Source organism: Puntigrus tetrazona, unplaced genomic scaffold (assembly GCF_018831695.1).
Source record: "Puntigrus tetrazona isolate hp1 unplaced genomic scaffold, ASM1883169v1 S000001111, whole genome shotgun sequence".
NCBI classification, from domain to species: Eukaryota; Metazoa; Chordata; class Actinopteri; order Cypriniformes; family Cyprinidae; genus Puntigrus; species Puntigrus tetrazona.
Window position 1 is genome coordinate 1290718 of NW_025048699.1, and position 24646 is coordinate 1315363.

Sequence of the window (24646 nt, forward strand, 5' to 3'; positions counted from 1 at the left end):
GGAATTAAGTCCTTTACCCGTCTAACCATCATAACAACTGTCTTTCTTCTAGGACGGCTGTTCCGAGCCTCTTCCTCTGGAGGTCGCTCTGTTGATTCTGGCAAACGAAGGCCCTACGGTGAAGGAAATCATCCAGCTTCTGGACTGGCAGGTGGAGGCTGACCACTACATGTTGGTGATGGAGCGGCCCATGCCCTGTGAGGAACTGAACTGGTTTCTCCTCCGGCAAGTGGTGACCCTTAAAGAAGACGTGGCACGGGTCATCATGCAGCAGGTAACATTCGCAGCCCAGACCTGCTGCAGGGGGAGTGTTGCACAGGGATATTAAGATGGAAAACATCCTCATCAACCGGACACACTCAGAGTCAAATTGATTGACTTTGGGTGCGGTGATTTTCTCACCGATCGCGCGTACACATCCTTTGCTGGTATGTATGACCTCTTAAGTGATGAGTTGAGGGCCGTTCACCCCAGACTCTGGGTGAATCAAGCTCTCTCTCATGAAGTATACAGAAATGGGATCCACTGTCGTGAATCAAAGAGCATCAAATTATTTCTTGCACAATACTGAATATATAGTTAAAATTCAGCGTTAATGGGAACAAAATCTCTTCTCCAGGCACAAGAGAGTACTGCCCTCCTGAATACCTGATGAGCGGCCAGTACCACGGAGAACCAGCCACAGTGTGGTCTTTGGGGATCGTCTTGTTTGCCTTGCTGTGTGGGGATTTCCCAAAGACACATGACCTGGAAAAGATCCGCAGTAACACCTGGACCAAAGATGGCTTATCAAAAGGTGAGATCTTCAGCAAAGGACATGTATACATCTGAAGCATACAAAATAAACATTCCATGTAAATTTGAGGTAATAATCTTTCTCTTTTATCTGCACAGAATGCTGCGATATTATTTGTGGCTGTCTGCAGCTTGACCCGAAGCAGCGGATTGAGCTGAAGAACCTCAGTCTCCACGACTGGTTCAGTGTGACAGGAAACCAGTGCTGCTTCCAGCCCCCAGAAAATCACAGAAGTGGAGAAATGTACCCTGATGGAAATATTCAGGGCTGTTCCGGTCCTCAGCCCAGAGCTGTTTAATAGAAATTATATATAGATGAGATAGATAAATAGATACCATAGTTACGTAGACATATAAGATAAGTTAGACATAAGATAAGATAGGATAGACATATAAGACAAATATAAGAAATGTATATACAGTAGATAGAGATAAAACAGATATAAGACAGGATAGACATAATATAGACATATAGGATAAGCTAGATATATAATGATGATAGATAAGATAGGATAGGATAGACATATAAGAGAAATATAAGAAATACATACACGGTAGATAAAGATAAAACAGATATAAGACAGGATAGACATAATATAGAAATATAGGAAAAGGTAGATGTATATAATGATGATATATTAGATAGAATAGGATAAATAGACATTAGATAAGATAAACAAGGTAGAGATAAGACAGACATAAGTTAAAATAGGATAGATATACAAGATAAAATAAGATATATACATACAGTATAAGGTAGATAAATAGGATAGACATAGGAAAGACATATATAATAGATGAGATAAGTTTACTTTGTTTGAAGATTTGAAATAAAGATTTTGAAAAAATATCACTTTTGTGTCAATCATCAGTCTCAAATCATCAAATCATCAGTTCTTACTAAGAATATTGTATATATGTAGAATACAAAGAGATCTTGGAATTTGTTGTGGGTTTTTTTTTTGTTTAACTTGTTATACTGATTTTATCAATGAATAAATAGTATAAATAAATACTAGCTTAGTGAAGAGAAATAAACAGTCACAAATTATAAGACAACAATACATACAAAATGTACCTAATTAAAAAAAAACCTCAAGAACTGAAGGAAAAATGATATTGTATAAAGTTAGACTGAAACAGTGCACACAATTACAGTAATAGATCCTTGCTTGCTGTTTACTGTCCATGAACATTCGTTTTTAAAGCACAAGAATTAGGGAGAACATGCCAACGCCGCATAAAAGAAAGGTTGATATAAATCATGTTTTCCACAGGCTTTGCATAACATTTCAAATAAAGCCTCACGGAAGGCAATTGTAACAATAAATCTTATAAAACCAAAGAAAAATTAAATAAAATAAAAATAAAACTCTTAACAGCAATATTGGAGATACAGTTAAGCGCCCCTTGATAGGGTATCAGGTGTCCTTCACACTTAATGCAGCCAGTATCTGAACAAAGTATCTCTCAAAAAAGTATTTCTCTAAACAGTATCTCTTAAAAATAAAGGTACAAAATGTGTCACTGGGACGGTACCTTTTCAAAAGATACATGTTTGTACCCAAAGCATTCATTTTGGTACCTTAAAGTTACATGTCAGTACTTAAAGTGTACATATTTGGACCTAATAGATACAAAAGTGTACCTTTTGAAAAGGAAGTGCCCATGTGACCCTTTTGTGCCTTTCTTTTTGAGAGTGAAAAATGGCTTACTCTTTTATACTTTGGGAAAACTCAATATAAGTTTTCAATGTCATTTTCAATATCATGACCAATTAGCTTCATGGTTAGTTACAAATAAGACGTTTTCAGACCTGTTCTACAGTACAAACACAGGAAATGTTGAATATTAGATGTTAAATATTCAAGGTTCGTTAAAAATTGTAGAAACTTGGTGGCGTGTCTGATTAAAACACTAAGCAGCGCCAGTCCTTTGCTTTCTTTTATTCCATTGATGAGAAGAATCAAATCTTTAGCAATCAGCATACGATGCAGTCAACAGAGTCACATAGTGTAGGACTACCACGATGAACATGATGAATAACAGGATAGACAGAATGGAAAGGATGGTTCTTCGGTCACTACAAACAATGTAAAAAGAGAATTAAACTCAAACAACTACAATAAACATTATTTACTCAATCCACATAAGGATTAAATATCTAAAGTGAAATTACCAAACAAACTTAACACATCCTAAGGAAAGGATTCAAGGACATGGTTGGGTGCCCATTCAAACACCCACACCTCACCAAGGCAAAAAGGGGACAAAGGAAGGAAGTGAGGTCGATTTATAGACCTCAACCAGGGGGAATATGGGTAATGTAGTGTGCCATATATGGAGTTGATCTTAAAGGTGAATTACTAGGGTTTGTGGGAGGTGTAGCTCAAAGAAAAATGAAATTAGGAAAAAGGTAAACTAGTCAAATTCACAACAGGAAATCATGCACATTTATCTAAGCTGTACGTCAATATTTAAAGCATGTTAAGTACTTTCGTATTCAAATATAGCCTATATGGCAATAACACTGAAACATTACAATATCATTATCCGTATTCAAAACACCCCCTTCTTGATATTTCCCGGTTTAGTCTAACACATTTATTACTCTCATTTTCATTTGCATATAAACCTCAAAAGAATTGTTTTTGATAAACTTTAAATCACCTTTTTTAGTTATCTTCATTTCTCAATAACCTTTGTGGTTAGTTACAAACTAGGATTGGATATCCTATGCATACATATGAGCCTTAAAGCATATTTTCTAGCCCATTTCATATTTGTACCAAAGCTGAAAAAGCACTTAGCATTATTTATCAGCAGGTGGGAGCAGACAATGTAGAATAAAACCTTCACATTTTTTACAATATGTAGCCATATAATACAAATGATTTAAAGATTTATCTCAGATGCTGTGATCAACTAAATTATTTTAGGAACTTTTTTTGTCTTGGAAATGTTTTGGTAGCCATAGAATTTCTAATTTAATAAAAATAAAAAATAAAAACTTATTTTGAGAGACCTCTTTTGATTCTAGGCCATATTGGCTCCTCAACAAAGCATGGTTTCTGTATGTGTAACAGTTTTATTAGAGTTTTCAAAGTCTTAATTGTGTTTCTGTAGCCTGCTATTACACTGGAAAAAAATGATTCTGAGTGTAAGTAAATGTTATGTAATTAAAAAGTGTAATATTAACAATACATGTTACGTTTATAGCTTTACGTGAAAATACCTAGTTTTTAATTAATCTACATTTGTTCAAAACACAAGACCATGTGCATTTTTTTCCTTTACAAAATTTCTATAAGTAATTCCAGCCGATCTTTTTAGGCACACACACACACAACAAACAATAACCTTGTTTTATTTACTCAGTACAAAATAATTCGCTCCTTCGTGTGTTGTTGGTCTGTAAACCCCGCGCATTTCATACGAGGACCGTTTATTTCAAACGAAGAGGATCACGCAGACTGAGCTTAAGGTAAGAATAAAGTTAGTAAAGTAACATTAGTTGTTTAGTTAGCTATACGTTACCACAGTCTTTACTGTTTTAGAATTGTTGTGCAAGAACTAGGGTTTGTCATTGTCATTTGAAGATAACGTTGTCGCACGTGGAATGGAATTACTACCATGTGGCTACGCCGGTAGGAGGACATTTGCTTTACGTGTAACTGAAACTTTGCAAGTGGCGATAAATTAGTTGATTCTAATGTAATATGAAGCTAACGTTAGCATGCTGTTAGAAAGTAGGGCATTTAGTGTAAGCTAAAGTTAGCACGCAGCTATAAAATTTAGTGTAAGCTAATGTTAGCGCGTGCATGTTTACCGTATATTTTTCTTATTGTTTTGTGTCTAACGTTAAGTGACAATAGTCTCTGAAATTGGTCAGATATTGTCACTAACACAGGAAAATAAGAGGAAACTTAGTGATGCCCTTGACATCATAAATGAGGCGTGTACTTTTAAAATTGTAGCAGTTAGTTTAATGTTGTAGCATTCTGATAGACCTGTGGTAAACTCGTATTTCACATTTTTGTAGGAAAACTGCATTGAGTCTCGAAGAGAAACTGTGATCATTTTCTACCTTGGTGAAAAGACAGAGGCGTTAATCAAGGACTACAAGGTAAAGAAAATATATTTCTGCCCTCTCACTTATTATACATGCATACTGATGGATTTTTATATGTACATATGACTCACTCCACATAAATATTTTTTGATGCACATAAGTTACTGTATATACATATAGGCAAATCCCTTGAAAAAAATGAAGGTTCACAAATGTATTTTTGATGCACTCACACATTTCTTGTCTTCAATCACAACAGTGCACTATAGACAGACAGACACATAGACAGATGCACAGACACAGAGAGACACTCAATTAGACAGACAGGAATAGAATATACAGTGGGATTATATGGTTGCTGTGGTAGTTTCGAGCAGTGTTGTGATTTAAGACAAGAAATGTGTGTGCGTGCATCAAAAATACATTTGTGAATGTCTGTCTACTATGTCTATCTGTCTGTGTGTTTATCTGTGTCTGTTTATTGGTCTACCTACCTAGCGTCACACATTACTATTTTAAACCTTTGCACTAAGCTTACTCAAGCCATCCTAAACTTTGTTTATAAAGCTTTACCTCATCTACTTCTCTGTGGCATATTTTACAGGTTTGTGATGATGATGCTGCAGCCATCCAAGAGGAACTCACTTCATTTGTTCTTAAAAAAACTGAAACACAGGCTTTCCAGAAGAGCTTCCTGGAGCTGGAGGATGGAAATCAAAAAATTCTCCCCAAAGTCCATAACCTCAAAGTCAGCTTTCTGGCCTATAAGCTATTGTTTAATCTAGAAGGTTTAAGTTCTGGTCAAGTTTTACAGTTTACAATTTCTCAAGTTCTCTTATGCACTTTGTGAGTCTGTTATGTTTACAATGCATGATGTTTCTGATGCATTTAAAGTGAAGCTGACTGTTAAGTGAGAAATGCGACTCGTGGAAAATTTTGCACAATGTAAATTTCAGTAGAAACCCAAAGTAACTGAAACTGATTTTTTTAAAGAACTTCTGCTCCATTTTCACATGATGATTGTTTGTGAGCTTGCTGTTTTAGAACATGTTACTGTGATAAAATGTTTTGTATTAAAAATACAATGTCATTTAAAGAAAGTCCTTACAGAAAGTAATTTAATTGGTACAGTACGTTGAGACAGAAGTCCATTTAGATGGCCACGGCATGCATTTCTTGTGATGTATCAAGTGAATTAAGGGGAAATATTTTAAGCATATTCCTAAAATTGAGAAAATAAAGCATGTCAACCTTCACTTAATGAGCTTTCCTTTAGTGTCTTAATGTGACAGACCCAGATTCACTTTGAGATGGCCAAAATGTCAGTTTATGTTAACTAAATTTTAATATTTGAGTACATTTTACTGGTATTGCATTGAAGTACCAATGGTGAAATAGTAAATGGTACTAAAAAATAAACTATTTACATTCATACTTTTAATAGAATACTCTGTTACTAATTAGAAAATTGGAGTAGATCTAACTTGAAATTTGCAATGTGGAAATGTAAAAGTTTCATTGGAATCAATCAAAAATACACATTTAAAGCTATTAAAGTCATGTAGATCACACACACAAAAAAATGATTAGAGAAATGCTAAATTAAGTTAACTTTATAAGCAAATTTTATTTAAACAAATCGTAAAATTATGTAGTTTGTACAAAGACTAGTCTTGTTTCAACTACGATATAAAATTATGCAAAAAATCATCATATTTTTTAAGTAAATCAAGCGAAACATTTTTATCAGTGTATATTATGTGTTTGTCTTCAGACATTTGTAAATGATAACATTAAAAATAATTTGTTACATTTATATAGAGCTTTTCCCGACATTTAAGGTGTTTTACAATTCTATGGGGCTGAATGATTTAGATTTTAGGTTTGTTTGTGTGTGTGTGTGTGTGTGTGTGTGTGTGTGTGTGTGTGTGTGTGTGTGTGTGCACTGCCTGGCCACCTGGATTTAAATTAGCAAATAGTTAAGATTTTAAAACTGTATCATTATTGCAATATTGTTTAATGTGGTAAGTTTTGCAACAATTTTTAACCCTAACTGAAACGACCATGACGGACAATAATTTCTCAAATAACTATGTGGACAGACGTTCTCATGATCATATTCCAGGATGACAATGCCAAGACTCATCAGACTCAAATTATGAGAGATTTGAACGCTATCATACATTTACATTGCAGATTAGCCTATAGCGAAAAATACGTTACATGCCAATATTAGATCATTCTTACCTGTAAACGACTTGATGTGCAAGATTAATAGAACTGATTCAGCAAACAAACAGCACGATTTGATCCTTTCCCGAACAAATCTGTTTTATTTCGCTTTCAAAAAGTACATTACAAGACACGCGAACTATTATTCCGGCTACACAGAAGCCCCGCCTACAACTCAAAATGGACCAATCAACAAGAACCATCTGCGCGAACTTTTAGAACGTTCTTTGTTTTGTGACATCACAGTGCATGTTTTGAAAAGATCGTTTTGAGTGACATTAAAAATCACTTGCGATTCGTTGATAGTTGAATAGTTTGCTCCTTGCTTTCTAGTGTTTATAATTTTGCACTTCTTGCATCCAGCACTAAATATATAAATATACATTTCTTTTAAAATGGTACTTTTTTTCTTTACTCGGAGTAATTGCTTTACTCCTGAGAGAGAGGAAAAAGTCACCAACAACCCTTCAGATGAAGAGGAAAATACAGACCAGAGTGATGTACCACCTCTGAGGAGTTGTGATGGTAAATTCATTTCAATTTTATGAGAATAACAAACTTTATTACATGTTCTGCCACTTGTCATCTAGATTAAAATACATTCAACAAAAAAAGTACATTAAACAGTTGTCACAAGTTCACGTTTATCATGTTTTTACACAAAAGCTGAAATTCCTTACATCACGAGGTGAATATTAGATGAGGTTTAAATCAATTTAATGTCTGAAAGGATCTAGTCATAAATTTACATAGTAATCTGTGAATTACCAAGTAATATTCGAATGCCGTAAATGATATTTGAGCAACAACAAAAAAAGAAATATAGAAAGCAATGAGTCCAAAAACTTCTTTCATCATTTAAGCTCAGTTGCAGTAGGCCTAATATGGGAATCCATTAATATATTTATTACATTTTTAATATTATCTGAATGAAACAATCATTTGGTTCATATTATTCCTCCCTTTAGACGGAGAAGCCGATGATGACTGGAGTGAAGACCTGTCACAAGAGGAACCTATGAGTGGTCTCCTTGAAGTCGATAATGACCAGAGCGAAGACCTAACACTGGAAGGACCAATCACCGGTCAAACTCAAGTCGATGATGATGACTGGAGTGATGACTTTCAAGATTTACTTGGTGATTTGTCTGAATGGAGTGCCGATGTCCTCCGTGCTCTCAACAGTGTTACGTTGGACTCCATCCAAACTCCAGTTGCACCTGACTTTAGTGATGACATCCACGAAACTACAGTCAGTGACACGTCCAGCTGTAGTGAAGACGTCCTTCAGTCTACAGTCTGTTCCACGTCCAGCTGTAGTGAAGACGTCCTTCAGTCTACAGTCAGTGACACGTCCAGCTGTAGTGAAGCTGTAGTCCTTCAGTCTATAGTCTGTTCCACGTCCAGCTGTAGTGAAGACTTCCTTCAGTCTACAGTCTGTTCCACGTCCAGCTGTAGTGAAGACTTCCTTCAGTCTACAGTCTGTTCCACGTCCAGCTGTAGTGAAGACTTCCTTCAGTCTACAGTCTGTTCCACGTCCAGCTGTAGTGAGGACTTCCTTCAGTCTACAGTCTGTTCCACATCCAGCTGTAGTGAAGACTTCCTTCAGTCTACAGTCTGTTCCACGTCCAGCTGTAGTGAAGACTTCCTTCAGTCTACAGTCAGTGACACGTCCAGCTGTAGTGAAGACTTCCTTCAGTCTACAGTCTGTTCCACGTCCAGCTGTAGTGAAGACTTCCTTCAGTCTACAGTCAGTGACACGTCCAGCTGTAGTGAAGACTTCCTTCAGCCTACAGTCAGTGACACGTCCAGCTGTAGTGACTGCATCCCTGAAGCTTTTTTGTGTGCCACATCCGACAGTAGTGATGACATCTTCCAGGATACAGTGTCTGCCATGTCCAGCTGTAGCAATTACTTCTCCCAAGCTTCAGTCTCTCTCATGTCCGACAGTACCGATGACTTCCTTTCAACTTGCTGTGACATGTCTGACTGTAGTGTTGATGCTCCTGAAGCTAGAGTCTCTCAGACAGAGTACACTGTGCCACCTCAGTCAAGCCAGCCGCAGGATGAGTCAAGATTTATTGGTCAGTTTGCTAACTTAACATACAGTAATCCAACATATACATTTTACATATATTTTATAATTCACAATGATCGCTAAATTTACTTGAATATTTAAGGGCATCTATTCAGTGTAGTATATTAATTGATGTATAAATGAGAAAAGTTTTTAGATAAAGTATATCCTGTCACTGATTGACTGATTGTATCTGCATCTTTTAATTATCTTCTAACAGACATAAATTCATGCTGTTATGAAATCGGCAGTCAGCTGGGTGAAGGAGGCTTTGGTACCGTTTATGCAGCGACTCGTTTGGATGATGGCCTACAGGTATCAATAGGTATCAATATGCATTACTATTATATTATATATAACTATTATTTCTCTGTCTCACCACTGAAATGGTGTGAACTCTGCTCACAAATAATTTTTAAATCTTTCTTTTCTTGTTTTTTGATTAGGTGGTGATAAAGTTTGTCTCCAACTGGAACAACAGGTTCATCGTCATTGTAAGCCGGCTGTGCTCTCGCTGTTTCTTCTCTCAGTCACCGTTTTCAATTGTTAACGGTTTGTCCAGGAATTAAGTCCTTTACCCGTCTAACCATCATAACAACTGTCTTTCTTCTAGGACGGCTGTTCCGAGCCTCTTCCTCTGGAGGTCGCTCTGTTGATTCTGGCAAACGAAGGCCCTACGGTGAAGGAAATCATCCAGCTTCTGGACTGGCAGGTGGAGGCTGACCACTACATGTTGGTGATGGAGCGGCCCATGCCCTGTGAGGAACTGAACTGGTTTCTCCTCCGGCAAGTGGTGACCCTTAAAGAAGACGTGGCACGGGTCATCATGCAGCAGGTAACATTCGCAGCCCAGACCTGCTGCAGACGGGAGTGTTGCACAGGGATATTAAGATGGAAAACATCCTCATCAACCCGCACACACTCAGAGTCAAATTGATTGACTTTGGGTGCGGTGATTTTCTCACCGATGCGGCGTACACATCCTTTGCTGGTATGTATGACCTCTTAAGTGATGAGTTGAGGGCCGTTCACCCCAGACTCTGGGTGAATCAAGCTCTCTCTCATGAAGTATACAGAAATGGGATCCACTGTCGTGAATCAAAGAGCATCCAATTATTTCTTGCACAATACTGAATATATAGTTAAAATTCAGCGTTAATGGGAACAAAATCTCTTCTCCAGGCACAAGAGAGTACTGCCCTCCTGAATACCTGATGAGCGGCCAGTACCACGGAGAACCAGCCACAGTGTGGTCTTTGGGGATCGTCTTGTTTGCCTTGCTGTGTGGGGATTTCCCAAAGACACATGACCTGGAAAAGATCCGCAGTAACACCTGGACCAAAGATGGCTTATCAAAAGGTGAGATCTTCAGCAAAGGACATGTATACATCTGAAGCATACAAAATAAACATTCCATGTAAATTTGAGGTAATAATCTTTTTCTTTTATCTGCACAGAATGCTGCGATATTATTTGTGGCTGTCTGCAGCTTGACCCGAAGCAGCGGATTGAGCTGAAGAACCTCAGTCTCCACGACTGGTTCAGTGTGACAGGAAACCAGTGCTGCTTCCAGCCCCAGAAAATCACAGAAGTGGAGAAATGTACCCTGATGGAAATATTCAGGGCTGTTCCGGTCCTCAGCCCAGAGCTGTTTAATAGAAATTATATATAGATGAGATAGATAAATAGATACCATAGTTACGTAGACATATAAGATAAGTTAGACATAAGATAAGATAGGATAGACATATAAGACAAATATAAGAAATGTATATACAGTAGATAGAGATAAGATAGATATAAGACAGGATAGACATAATATAGACATATAGGATAAGCTAGATATATAATGATGATAGATAAGATAGGATAGGATAGACATATAAGAGAAATATAAGAAATACATACACGGTAGATAAAGATAAAACAGATATAAGACAGGATAGACATAATATAGAAATATAGGAAAAGGTAGATGTATATAATGATGATATATTAGATAGAATAGGATAAATAGACATTGATAAGATAAACAAGGTAGAATAAGACAGACATAAGTTAAATAGGATAGATATAGGATAAAATAAGATATACATTAGTATAAGGTAGATAAATAGGATAGACATAGGAAAGACATATATAATAGATGAGATAAGTTTACTTTGTTTGAAGATTTGAAATAAAGATTTTGAAAAAATATCACTTTTGTGTCAATCATCAGTCTCAAATCATCAAATCATCAGTTCTTACTAAGAATATTGTATATATGTAGAATACAAAGAGATCTTGGAATTTGTTGTGGGTTTTTTTTTGTTTAACTTGTTATACTGATTTTATCAATGAATAAATAGTATAAATAAATACTAGCTTAGTGAAGAGAAATAAACAGTCACAAATTATAAGACAACAATACATACAAAATGTACCTAATTAAAAAAACCTCAAGAACTGAAGGAAAAATGATATATTGTATAAAGTTAGACTGAAACAGTGCACACAATTACAGTAATAGATCCTTGCTTGCTGTTTACTGTCCATGAACATTCGTTTTTAAAGCACAAGAATTAGGAGAACATGCCAACGCCGCATAAAAGAAAGGTTGATATAAATCATGTTTTCCACAGGCTTTGCATAACATTTCAAATAAAGCCTCACGGAAGGCAATTGTAACAATAAATCTTATAAAACCAAATAAAAATTAAATAAAATAAAAATAAAACTCTTAACAGCAATATTGGAGATACAGTTAAGCGCCCCTTGATAGGGTATCAGGTGTCCTTCACACTTAATGCAGCCAGTATCTGAACAAAGTATCTCTCAAAAAGTATTTCTCTAAACAGTATCTCTTAAAAATAAAGGTACAAAATGTGTCACTGGGACGGTACCTTTTCAAAAGATACATGTTTGTACCCAAAGCATTCATTTTGGTACCTTAAAGTTACATGTCAGTACTTAAAGTGTACATATTTGGACCTAATAGATACAAAAGTGTACCTTTTGAAAAGGAAGTGCCCATGTGACCCTTTTGTGCCTTTTTTTTGAGAGTGAAAAATGGCTTACTCTTTTATACTTTGGGAAAACTCAATATAAGTTTTCAATGTCATTTTCAATATCATGACCAATTAGCTTCATGGTTAGTTACAAATAAGACGTTTTCAGACCTGTTCTACAGTACAAACACAGGAAATGTTGAATATTAGATGTTAAATATTCAAGGTTCGTTAAAAATTGTAGAAACTTGGTGGCGTGTCTGATTAAAACACTAAGCAGCGCCAGTCCTTTGCTTTCTTTTATTCCATTGATGAGAAGAATCAAATCTTTAGCAATCAGCATACGATGCAGTCAACAGAGTCACATAGTGTAGGACTACCACGATGAACATGATGAATAACAGGATAGACAGAATGGAAAGGATGGTTCTTCGGTCACTACAAACAATATAAAAAGAGAATTAAACTCAAACAACTACAATAAACATTATTTACTCAATCCACATAAGGATTAAATATCTAAAGTGAAATTACCAAACAAACTTAACACATCCTAAGGAAAGGATTCAAGGACATGGTTGGGTGCCCATTCAAACACCCACACCTCACCAAGGCAAAAAGGGGACAAAGGAAGGAAGTGAGGTCGATTTATAGACCTCAACCAGGGGGAATATGGGTAATGTAGTGTGCCATATATGGAGTTGATCTTAAAGGTGAATTACTAGGGTTTGTGGGAGGTGTAGTTCAAAGAAAAATGAAATTAGGAAAAAGGTATACTAGTCAAATTCACAACAGGAAATCATGCACATTTATCTAAGCTGTACGTCAATATTTAAAGCATTTTAAGTACTTTTGTATTCAAATATAGCATGGTTTCTGTATGTGTAACAGTTTTATTAGAGTTTTCAAAGTCTTAATTGTGTTTCTGTAGCCTGCTATTATATTATGTGTTTTTCTTCAGACATTTGTAAATGATAACATTAGAAATAATTTGTTACATTTATATAGTGCTTTTCCCGACATTTGTATAACATCTTTTTATTGACTTTTTCAGAGTTTAACCCGGGCAGGAAATACAATTAAACAAAAACAAAACAAACTAACTAACAACAACAACAACAAATAAATAAATAAATAAATATTAATAAACACATATATACAGTCCAAAACTTCACATATCTAATGCTTCTTCAATATTTCCATTTTTAATAAAAAACAAAAATACCTCCCAGATAGCAGAAAATTCAGACAATTTCTTCCTTATTATATAGGTAAGTTTCTCCAGAGCTAGACAAGAAATTACATTTTTCAGCCATAGACCAAGAGAAGGGCAATTGGTGTTTTTCCATAATAAGGCAATAGAGCGTCTGGCCTGTAGTAAACACATATCAACAAGTTTTTGCTCTTTTAGTGACAAGGAGCAGGTATCTTCATACAGATTCAATATACATAGTAAAGGACATAAAGGGATTTTAGAGGAAGTAAATTGAGAAATATATTGAGTTACCCCAACCCAAAACTTCTGTACCTCCTCACATTCCCATACACAGTGAAAAAATGTACCAGGATATTTACTGCATTTAAAACAGAGATCTGGGATATTAGGGTTAAATTTATTTAATTTTACAGGGGTTATATAAGTTCTCATTACCCAATTGTACTGTAAGAGTCTCAATCTCGTGTTCAATGTTTTTGTTTGTGAATTTAGGCAAACTGTATCCCAGTCGTCCTGTGAGATCTCCAAATTCATGTCCTGCATCCATGCCTGTCTTCTAGTTTCAGAACTTTCTTTACATTTTTCTTTTAATATGTCATATAGCTGAGTAATCCGCCCTTTATTATTACAATCATGCAATGCAACCGTTTCCAGTTCTGACAATGGAGGACGTTTGACAGAATTTTTTTAATGAGAAAAAATAAAACTTCTAATTTGCAGATATTTGAAAAAGTGATTCTGGGGAATATGGAATTTTATTATTAAAAGATAATAAGAGATCATCTTCATATAAATTTGACAACATCGCCACACCCTTATTCATTCATCCACAATTTAAACCCCAAATCCCTTTTGCCTGGACCAAAATAGTCATTACCCCGAATAGGAGAAAAGCAGGAAAGTACTGGAAGGTCTCCCAGATATTTATGGGCTTCATACCAAATTGTAATAGTATTTTTTACAAATGGGTTGCCTGTTCTTTTTTTTTCTAACTCTTTAAGTGGTGCTGAATACAAAAAGCTAGCAAGTGACAGGCCTTTTGCAGCAAACTCTTCTACCTGCACCCATGGTAAATCTGTGTCCTTAGAAAACCAGTACATTGCAGCTCTCAGTTGAGCAGCCCAATAATACCATAGGAAATTTGGTAGTTGGAGCCCCCCCCCCTCTCATAGGGCAAATATAGGAGAGAAAGTCTTAATCTTGGCTTCCTGTTACTCCAAATAAAATTAGAAAGGAGCTTTCTTATTCTTACAAAAAATGCAGGAGGAGGAGGAAGTGGAATTGACTGAAAGATATATTTTTCCCGACATTTAAGGTGTTTTACAATTCTATGGGGCTGAATAATTTAGATTTTAGGTTTTGTGTGTGTGTGTGTGTGTGTGTGTGTGTGTGTGTGTGTGTGTGTGTGTGTGTGCACTGCCTGGCCACCTAGATTTAAATTAGCAAATAGTTAAGATTTTAAAACTGTATCATTATTGCAATATTGTTTAATGTGGTAAGTTTTGCAACAATTTTTAACCCTAACTGAAACGACCATGACGGACAATAATTTCTCAAATAACTATGTGGACAGACGTTCTCATGATCATATTCCAGGATGACAATGCCAAGACTCATCAGACTCAAATTATGAGAGATTTGAACGCTATCATACATTTACATTGCAGATTAGCCTATAGCGAAAAATACGTTACATGCCAATATTAGATCATTCTTACCTGTAAACGACTTGATGTGCAAGATTAATAGAACTGATTCAGCAAACAAACAGCACGATTTGATCCTTTCCCGAACAAATCTGTTTTATTTCGCTTTCAAAAAGTACATTACAAGACACGCGAACTATTATTCCGGCTACACAGAAGCCCCGCCTACAACTCAAAATGGACCAATCAACAAGAACCATCTGCGCGAACTTTTAGAACGTTCTTTGTTTTGTGACATCACAGTGCATGTTTGAAAAAGATCGTTTTGAGTGACATTAAAAAATCACTTGCGATTCGTTGATAGTTGAATAGTTTGCTCCTTGCTTTCTAGTGTTTATAATTTTGCACTTCTTGCATCCAGCACTAAATATATAAATATACATTTCTTTTAAAATGGTACTTTTTTCTTTACTCGGAGTAATTGCTTTACTCCTGAGAGAGAGGGAAAAAGTCACCAACAACCCTTCAGATGAAGAGGAAAATACAGACCAGAGTGATGTACCACCTCTGAGGAGTTGTGATGGTAAATTCATTTCAATTTTATGAGAATAACAAACTTTATTACATGTTCTGCCACTTGTCATCTAGATTAAAATACATTCAACAAAAAAAGTACATTAAACAGTTGTCACAAGTTCACGTTTATCATGTTTTTACACAAAAGCTGAAATTCCTTACATCACGAGGTGAATATTAGATGAGGTTTAAATCAATTTAATGTCTGAAAGGATCTAGTCATAAATTTACATAGTAATCTGTGAATTACCAAGTAATATTCGAATGTCAGAAATGATATTTGAGCAACAACAAAAAAAGAAATATAGAAAGCAATGAGTCCAAAAACTTCTTTCATCATTTAAGCTCAGTTGCAGTAGGCCTAATATGGGAATCCATTAATATATTTATTACATTTTTAATATTATCTGAATGAAACAATCATTTGGTTCATATTATTCCTCCCTTTAGACGGAGAAGCCGATGATGACTGGAGTGAAGACCTGTCACAAGAGGAACCTATGAGTGGTCTCCTTGAAGTCGATAATGACCAGAGCGAAGACCTAACACTGGAAGGACCAATCACCGGTCAAACTCAAGTCGATGATGATGACTGGAGTGATGACTTTCAAGATTTACTTGGTGATTTGTCTGAATGGAGTGCCGATGTCCTCCGTGCTCTCAACAGTGTTACGTTGGACTCCATCCAAACTCCAGTTGCACCTGACTTTAGTGATGACATCCACGAAACACAGTCTGTTCCACGCCCAGCTGACCTTCAGCCTACAGTGACATCCAGCTGTAGTGAAGACGTCCTTCAGTCTACAGTCAGTGACACGCCCAGCTGTAGTGAAGACGTCCTTCAGTCTATAGTCTGTTCCACGTCCAGCTGTAGTGAAGACTTCCTTCAGTCTATAGTCTGTTCCACGTCCAGCTGTAGTGAAGACTTCCTTCAGTCTACAGTCTGTTCCACGTCCAGCTGTAGTGAAGACTTCCTTCAGTCTACAGTCTGTTCCACGTCCAGCTGTAGTGAAGACTTCCTTCAGTCTACAGTCTGTTCCACGTCCAGCTGTAGTGAAGACTTCTTCTTCAGTCTACAGTCAGTTCCACGTCCAGCTGTAGTGAAGACTTCCTTCAGTGACAGTGCATCCCAGCTGTAGTGACTGCATCCCTGAAGCTTTTTTGTGTGCCACATCCGACAGTAGTGATGACATCTTCCAGGATACAGTGTCTGCCATGTCCAGCTGTAGCAATTACTTCTCCCAAGCTTCAGTCTCTCTCATGTCCGACAGTACCGATGACTTCCTTTCAACTTGCTGTGACATGTCTGACTGTAGTGTTGATGCTCCTGAAGCTAGAGTCTCTCAGACAGAGTACACTGTGCCACCTCAGTCAAGCCAGCCGCAGGATGAGTCAAGATTTATTGGTCAGTTTGCTAACTTAACATACAGTAATCCAACATATACATTTTACATATATTTTATAATTCACAATGATCGCTAAATTTACTTGAATATTTAAGGGCATCTATTCAGTGTAGTATATTAATTGATGTATAAATGAGAAAAGTTTTTAGATAAAGTATATCCTGTCACTGATTGACTGATTGTATCTGCATCTTTTAATTATCTTCTAACAGACATAAATTCATGCTGTTATGAAATCGGCAGTCAGCTGGGTGAAGGAGGCTTTGGTACCGTTTATGCAGCGACTCGTTTGGATGATGGCCTACAGGTATCAATATGCATTACTATTATATATTACTATTATATATATATATAACTATTATTTCTCTGTCTCACCACTGAAATGGTGTGAACTCTGCTCACAAATAATTTTTAAATCTTTCTTTTCTTGTTTTTTGATTAGGTGGTGATAAAGTTTGTCTCCAACTGGAACAACAGGTTCATCGTCATTGTAAGTCGGCTGTGCTCTCGCTGTTTCTTCTCTCAGTCACCGTTTTCAATTGTTAACGGTTTGTCCAGGAATTAAGTCCTTTACCCGCCTAACCATCATAACAACTGTCTTTCTTCTAGGACGGCTGTTCCGAGCCTCTTCCTCTGGAGGTCGCTCTGTTGATTCTGGCAAACGAAGGCCCTACGGTGAAGGAAATCATCCAGCTTCTGGACTGGCAGGTGGAGGCTGACCACTACATGTTGGTGATGGAGCGGCCCATGCCCTGTGAGGAACTGAACTGGTTTCTCCTCCGGCAAGTGGTGACCCTTAAAGAAGACGTGGCACGGGTCATCATGCAGCAGGTAACATTCGCAGCCCAGACCTGCTGCAGACGGGAGTGTTGCACAGGGATATTAAGATGGAAAACATCCTCATCAACCCGACACACTCAGAGTCAAATTGATTGACTTTGGGTGCGGTGATTTTCTCACCGATGCGGCGTACACATCCTTTGCTGGTATGTATGACCTCTTAAGTGATGAGTTGAGGGCCGCTCACCCCAGACTCTGGGTGAATCAAGCTCTCTCTCATGAAGTATACAGAAATGGGATCCACTGTCGTGAATCAAAGAGCATCCAATTATTTCTTGCACAATACTGAATATATAGTTAAAATTCAGCGTTAATGGGAACAAAATCTCTTCTCCAGGCACAAGAGAGTACTGCCCTCCTGAATACCTGATGAGCGGCCAGTACCACGGAGAACCAGCCACAGTGTGGTCTTTGGGGATCGTCTTGTTTGCCTTGCTGTGTGGGGATTTCCAAAGACACATGACCTGGAAAAGATCCGCAGTAACACCTGGACCAAAGATGGCTTATCAAAAGGTGAGATCTTCAGCAAAGGACATGTATACATCTGAAGCATACAAAATAAACATTCCATGTAAATTTGAGGTAATAATCTTTCTTTTATCTGCACAGAATGCTGCGATATTATTTGTGGCTGTCTGCAGCTTGACCCGAAGCAGCGGATTGAGCTGAAGAACCTCAGTCTCCACGACTGGTTCAGTGTGACAGGAAACCAGTGCTGCTTCCAGCCCCCAGAAAATCACAGAAGTGGAGAAATGTACCCTGATGGAAATATTCAGGGCTGTTCCGGTCCTCAGCCCAGAGCTGTTTAATAGAAATTATATATAGATGAGATAGATAAATAGATACCATAGTTACGTAGACATATAAGATAAGTTAGACATAAGATAAGATAGGATAGACATATAAGACAAATATAAGAAATGTATATACAGTAGATAGAGATAAAACAGATATAAGACAGGATAGACATAATATAGACATATAGGATAAGCTAGATATATAATGATGATAGATAAGATAGGATAGGATAGACATATAAGACAAATATAAGAAATGTATATACAGTAGATAGAGATAAAACAGATATAAGACAGGATAGACATAATATAGACATATAGGATAAGCTAGATATATAATGATGATAGATAAGATATATAGACAGACATAAGATAAGACATACAAGGTAGATAAAAGATAAAACAGATAAGAAGATAGACATAATATAGAAATATAGGAAAAGCTGGATGTATATAATGATGATATATTAGATAGAATAGGATAAATAGACATTAGATAAGGATAGACATAGGAAAGACATATATAATAGATGAGATAAGTTTACTTTGTTTGAAGATTTGAAATAAAGATTTTGAAAAAATATCACTTTTGTGTCAATCATCAGTCTCAAATCATCAAATCATCAGTTCTTACTAAGAATATTGTATATATGTAGAATACAAAGAGATCTTGGAATTTGTTGTGGGGTTTTTTTTTGTTTAACTTGTTATACTGATTTTATCAATGAATAAATAGTATAAATAAATACTAGCTTAGTGAAGAGAAATAAACAGTCACAAATTATAAGACAACAATACATACAAAATGTACCTAATTAAAAAAACCTCAAGAACTGAAGGAAAAATGATATTGTATAAAGTTAGACTGAAACAGTGCACACAATTACAGTAATAGATCCTTGCTTGCTGTTTACTGTCCATGAACATTCGTTTTTAAAGCACAAGAATTAGGGAGAACATGCCAACGCCGCATAAAAGAAAGGTTGATATAAATCATGTTTTCCACAGGCTTTGCATAACATTTCAAATAAAGCCTCACGGAAGGCAATTGTAACAATAAAATCTTATAAAACCAAATAAAAATTAAATAAAATAAAAATAAAACTCTTAACAGCAATATTGGAGATACAGTTAAGCGCCCCTTGATAGGGTATCAGGTGTCCTTCACACTTAATGCAGCCAGTATCTGAACAAAGTATCTCTCAAAAAAGTATTTCTCTAAACAGTATCTCTTAAAAATAAAGGTACAAAATGTGTCACTGGGACGGTACCTTTTCAAAAGATACATGTTTGTACCCAAAGCATTCATTTTGGTACCTTAAAGTTACATGTCAGTACTTAAAGTGTACATATTAGGACCTAATAGATACAAAAGTGTACCTTTGAAAAGGAAGTGCCCATGTGACCCTTTGTGCCTTTCTTTTTTGAGAGTGAAAAATGGCTTACTCTTTTATACTTTGGGAAAACTCAATATAAGTTTTCAATGTCATTTTCAATATCATGACCAATTAGCTTCATGGTTAGTTACAAATAAGACGTTTTCAGACCTGTTCTACAGTACAAACACAGGAAATGTTGAATATTAGATGTTAAATATTCAAGGTTCGTTAAAAATTGTAGAAACTTGGTGGCGTGTCTGATTAAAACACTAAGCAGCGCCAGTCCTTTGCTTTCTTTTATTCCATTGATGAGAAGAATCAAATCTTTAGCAATCAGCATACGATGCAGTCAACAGAGTCACATAGTGTAGGACTACCACGATGAACATGATGAATAACAGGATAGACAGAATGGAAAGGATGGTTCTTCGGTCACTACAAACAATATAAAAAGAGAATTAAACTCAAACAACTACAATAAACATTATTTACTCAATCCACATAAGGATTAAATATCTAAAGTGAAATTACTAAACAAACTTAACACATCCTAAGGAAAGGATTCAAGGACATGGTTGGGTGCCCATTCAAACACCCACACCTCACCAAGGCAAAAAGGGGACAAAGGAAGGAAGTGAGGTCGATTTATAGACCTCAACCAGGGGGAATATGGGTAATGTAGTGTGCCATATATGGAGTTGATCTTAAAGGTGAATTACTAGGGTTTGTGGGAGGTGTAGTTCAAAGAAAAATGAAATTAGGAAAAGGTATACTAGTCAAATTCACAACAGGAAATCATGCACATTTATCTAAGCTGTACGTCAATATTTAAAGCATTTTAAGTACTTTTGTATTCAAATATAGCATGGTTTCTGTATGTGTAACAGTTTTATTAGAGTTTTCAAAGTCTTAATTGTGTTTCTGTAGCCTGCTATTATATTATGTGTTTTTCTTCAGACATTTGTAAATGATAACATTAGAAATAATTTGTTACATTTATATAGTGCTTTTCCCGACATTTGTATAACATCTTTTTATTGACTTTTTCAGAGTTTAACCGGGCAGGAAATACAATTAAACAAAAACAAAACAAACTAACTAACAACAACAACAACAAATAAATAAATAAATAAATATTAATAAACACATATATACAGTCCAAAACTTCACATATCTAATGCTTCTTCAATATTTCCATTTTTAATAAAAACAAAAATACCTCCCAGATAGCAGAAAATTCAGACAATTTCTTCCTTATTATATAGGTAAGTTTCTCCAGAGCTAGACAAGAAATTACATTTTTCAGCCATAGACCAAGAGAAGGGCAATTGGTGTTTTTCCATAATAAGGCAATAGAGCGTCTGGCCTGTAGTAAACACATATCAACAAGTTTTTGCTCTTTTAGTGACAAGGAGCAGGTATCTTCATACAGATTCAATATACATAGTAAAGGACATAAAGGGATTTTAGAGGAAGTAAATTGAGAAATATATTGAGTTACCCCCAACCCAAAACTTCTGTACCTCCTCACATTCCCATACACAGTGAAAAAATGTACCAGGATATTTACTGCATTTAAAACAGAGATCTGGGATATTAGGGTTAAATTTATTTAATTTTACAGGGGTTATATAAGTTCTCATTACCCAATTGTACTGTAAGAGTCTCAATCTCGTGTTCAATGTTTTTGTTTGTGAATTTAGGCAAACTGTATCCCAGTCGTCCTGTGAGATCTCCAAATTCATGTCCTGCATCCATGCCTGTCTTCTAGTTTCAGAACTTTCTTTACATTTTTCTTTTAATATGTCATATAGCTGAGTAATCCGCCTCTTTATTATTACAATCATGCAATGCAACCGTTTCCAGTTCTGACAATGGAGGACGTTTGACAGAATTTTTTAATGAGAAAAAATAAAACTTCTAATTTGCAGATATTTGAAAAAGTGATTCTGGGGAATATGGAATTTTATTATTAAAAGATAATAAGAGATCATCTTCATATAAATTTGACAACATCGCCACACCCTTATTCATTCATCCACAATTTAAACCCCAAATCCCTTTTGCGGAGAAAAGCAGGAAAGTACTGGAAGGTCTCCCAGATATTTATGGGCTTCATACCAAATTGTAATAGTATTTTTTACAAATGGGTTGCCTGTTCTTTTTTTTTCTAACTCTTTAAGTGGTGCTGAATACAAAAAGCTAGCAAGTGACAGGCCTTTTGCAGCAAACTCTTCTACCTGCACCCATGGTAAATCTGTGTCCTTAGAAAACCAGTACATTGCAGCTCTCAGTTGAGCAGCCCAATAATACCATAGGAAATTTGGTAGTTGGAGCCCCCCCCCCTCTCATAGGGCAAATATAGGAGAGAAAGTCTTAATCTTGGCTTCCTGTTACTCCAAATAAAATTAGAAAGGAGCTTTCTTATTCTTACAAAAAATGCAGGAGGAGGAGGAAGTGGAATTGACTGAAAGATATATTTTTCCCGACATTTAAGGTGTTTTACAATTCTATGGGGCTGAATAATTTAGATTTTAGGTTTGTGTGTGTGTGTGTGTGTGTGTGTGTCTATAATAAAACTGTGCAATTGGTAAGGAAATGGCTGCACCTCAATACGCACTCTACAAGGTGCTTTATCTTCCAGAAGAGACAGGATGGAGGGCTCGGGTGTCCCAAACTGCATGTGGGAATACACAGCCTCACGGCAGTCACATCTTACTAACATGCTGAACTGCGATGATACCAGCGTGAGAAGATTGGCGAGAGCATCTCTGCTACTGGACTTTAAAAGAAGGAAGGTATTACAGGCATGCGGAGGGGAAGACAGCTTCTTGGGCTTTAAAAGGAAGAGCAGTGGAAAGCTGGATGGAAGGGCGCAGGGGTTTGGTGTGTCGTCAGATTGGCCTGATTTAAATCATTTATGCTGGAGAACAGGTACGCAACTAAAGTGGATCCGCAGCCTTCAGCCTGTAGAGGTCTCGGACGCGGTGGTGGAGGATGCATCGGTTACGGTGGAAGCTAGACTGGATTATAACAACACCACATACTTCCTCTTATCAAAACATCAAGGCAGATTCTCATGTCCATCCAAAGAGCTAAGAATATGGAGTATTGGTCTAACTTAAAGCTTCAGGGAAAGCTGACCAAATTGACCTGTGCAGACCACTCAGTGTCACACACCATATACAGTAATACCACCCTGAATGAGGAGATCCTCATATTTTGTGTGAAAGCCCGCCTGCAGGTTCTCCCCACAAGATACAACCTTTCGCTGTGGTTTCCCGCCATACATTCCCCTTTCTGCATTTTGCATGAACCTCTACAACATCTGGAGTCAGTAGCGCACATCATGAATGGCTGCCCAGCATATAAAGGACTGTATATCGCAAGACATGACAGACTTGTTGAGCTTATTGCCGCCCAGATCCCTCTGGGACTGATGGACAGTTGTACAAACACACTATGGTACAGCCACATTGGTATAATTCAGTTGCGAACATCTTTTTAGGTATTCCCAACACACCAGACATTGTTTACATATCCCAAACTAGTAAAACAGTCATTTATTTTGAAGTGTCTTGTGCATTTGATTTGTTTATGGAGGACTCTTACTGTACAAAGATTTTGAAATATCAACCTTTACTATCTGCCACTGAGAGCCTGGGTTACAAGAGCCGACTTATTGTGCTTGTGTTTGGCAGCTTGGGTCATGTACACAGGCTGGTTGTTAGTGGACTTTGTATTGGGGGGTTACAGAAAACAAGGGCTAAACAGCTAGCAAAGTACTGCTCTATTTCAGCTGTCATAGGAAGCATGTATATTTGGAAAAGGCGATGTTTTTTGTACCCTTGAAATGGTAAACTCAAGGCAATGTGCTTATTGTTTAAAAACGTGTTGGAACTTTCAGAAGATTTGATTCCTAATGAATTTACCTTGTAATGTGGAATCAAATAAAGTATATAAAATGTGTGTGTGTGTGTGTGTGCACTGCCTGGCCACCTAGATTTAAATTAGCAAATAGTTAAGATTTTAAAACTGTATCATTATTGCAATATTGTTTAATGTGGTAAGTTTTGCAACAATTTTTAACCCTAACTGAAACGACCATGACGGACAATAATTTCTCAAATAACTATGTGGACAGACGTTCTCATGATCATATTCCAGGATGACAATGCCAAGACTCATCAGACTCAAATTATGAGAGATTTGAACGCAATCATACATTTACATTGCAGATTAGCCTATAGCTAAAAAAAATACGTTACATGCCAATATTAGATCATTCTTACCTGTAAACGACTTGATGTGCAAGATTAATAGAACTGATTCAGCAAACAAACAGCACGATTTGATCCTTTCCCGAACAAATCTGTTTTATTTCGCTTTCAAAAAGTACATTACAAGACACGCGAACTATTATTCCGGCTACACAGAAGCCCCGCCTACAACTCAAAATGGACCAATCAACAAGAACCATCTGCGCTGAACTTTTAGAACGTTCTTTGTTTTGTGACATCACAGTGCATGTTTGAAAAAGATCGTTTTGAGTGACATTAAAAAATCACTTGCGATTCGTTGATAGTTGAATAGTTTGCTCCTTGCTTTTTAGTGTTTATA

The 24646-nt window shown here is 36.5% G+C and overlaps 1 protein-coding gene, 2 long non-coding RNA genes and 2 pseudogenes across 3 annotated transcripts; 4 read left to right on the forward strand and 1 right to left on the reverse strand.

The window, feature by feature from the left end:
• Positions 1-424: 424 nt before the first annotated feature.
• LOC122341119 (serine/threonine-protein kinase pim-1-like) lies at positions 425-1212 on the forward strand. Its single transcript, XM_043234462.1, has 2 exons — positions 425-796; positions 895-1212. Exons 1-2 carry the CDS (start codon positions 652-654, stop codon positions 1092-1094), a joined length of 345 nt encoding a protein of 114 aa, XP_043090397.1. The 5' UTR covers positions 425-651; the 3' UTR covers positions 1095-1212.
• Positions 1213-1956: 744 nt separating this feature from the next.
• LOC122341120 lies at positions 1957-3040 on the reverse strand. The gene is made up of 2 exons (XR_006250425.1): positions 2975-3040; positions 1957-2878 (listed from the first exon to the last, which is right to left on the reverse strand). It is a non-coding gene; the product is annotated as an uncharacterized LOC122341120 (long non-coding RNA).
• A 940-nt stretch (positions 3041-3980) lies between these two features.
• Positions 3981-5768, forward strand: LOC122341095. The gene is made up of 3 exons (XR_006250418.1): positions 3981-4279; positions 4838-4921; positions 5472-5768. It is a non-coding gene; the product is annotated as an uncharacterized LOC122341095 (long non-coding RNA).
• A 2349-nt stretch (positions 5769-8117) lies between these two features.
• Positions 8118-10848, forward strand: LOC122340960 (annotated as a pseudogene).
• Positions 10849-15481: 4633 nt separating this feature from the next.
• Positions 15482-18777, forward strand: LOC122340961 (annotated as a pseudogene).
• The last annotated feature ends 5869 nt before the right edge of the window (positions 18778-24646 follow it).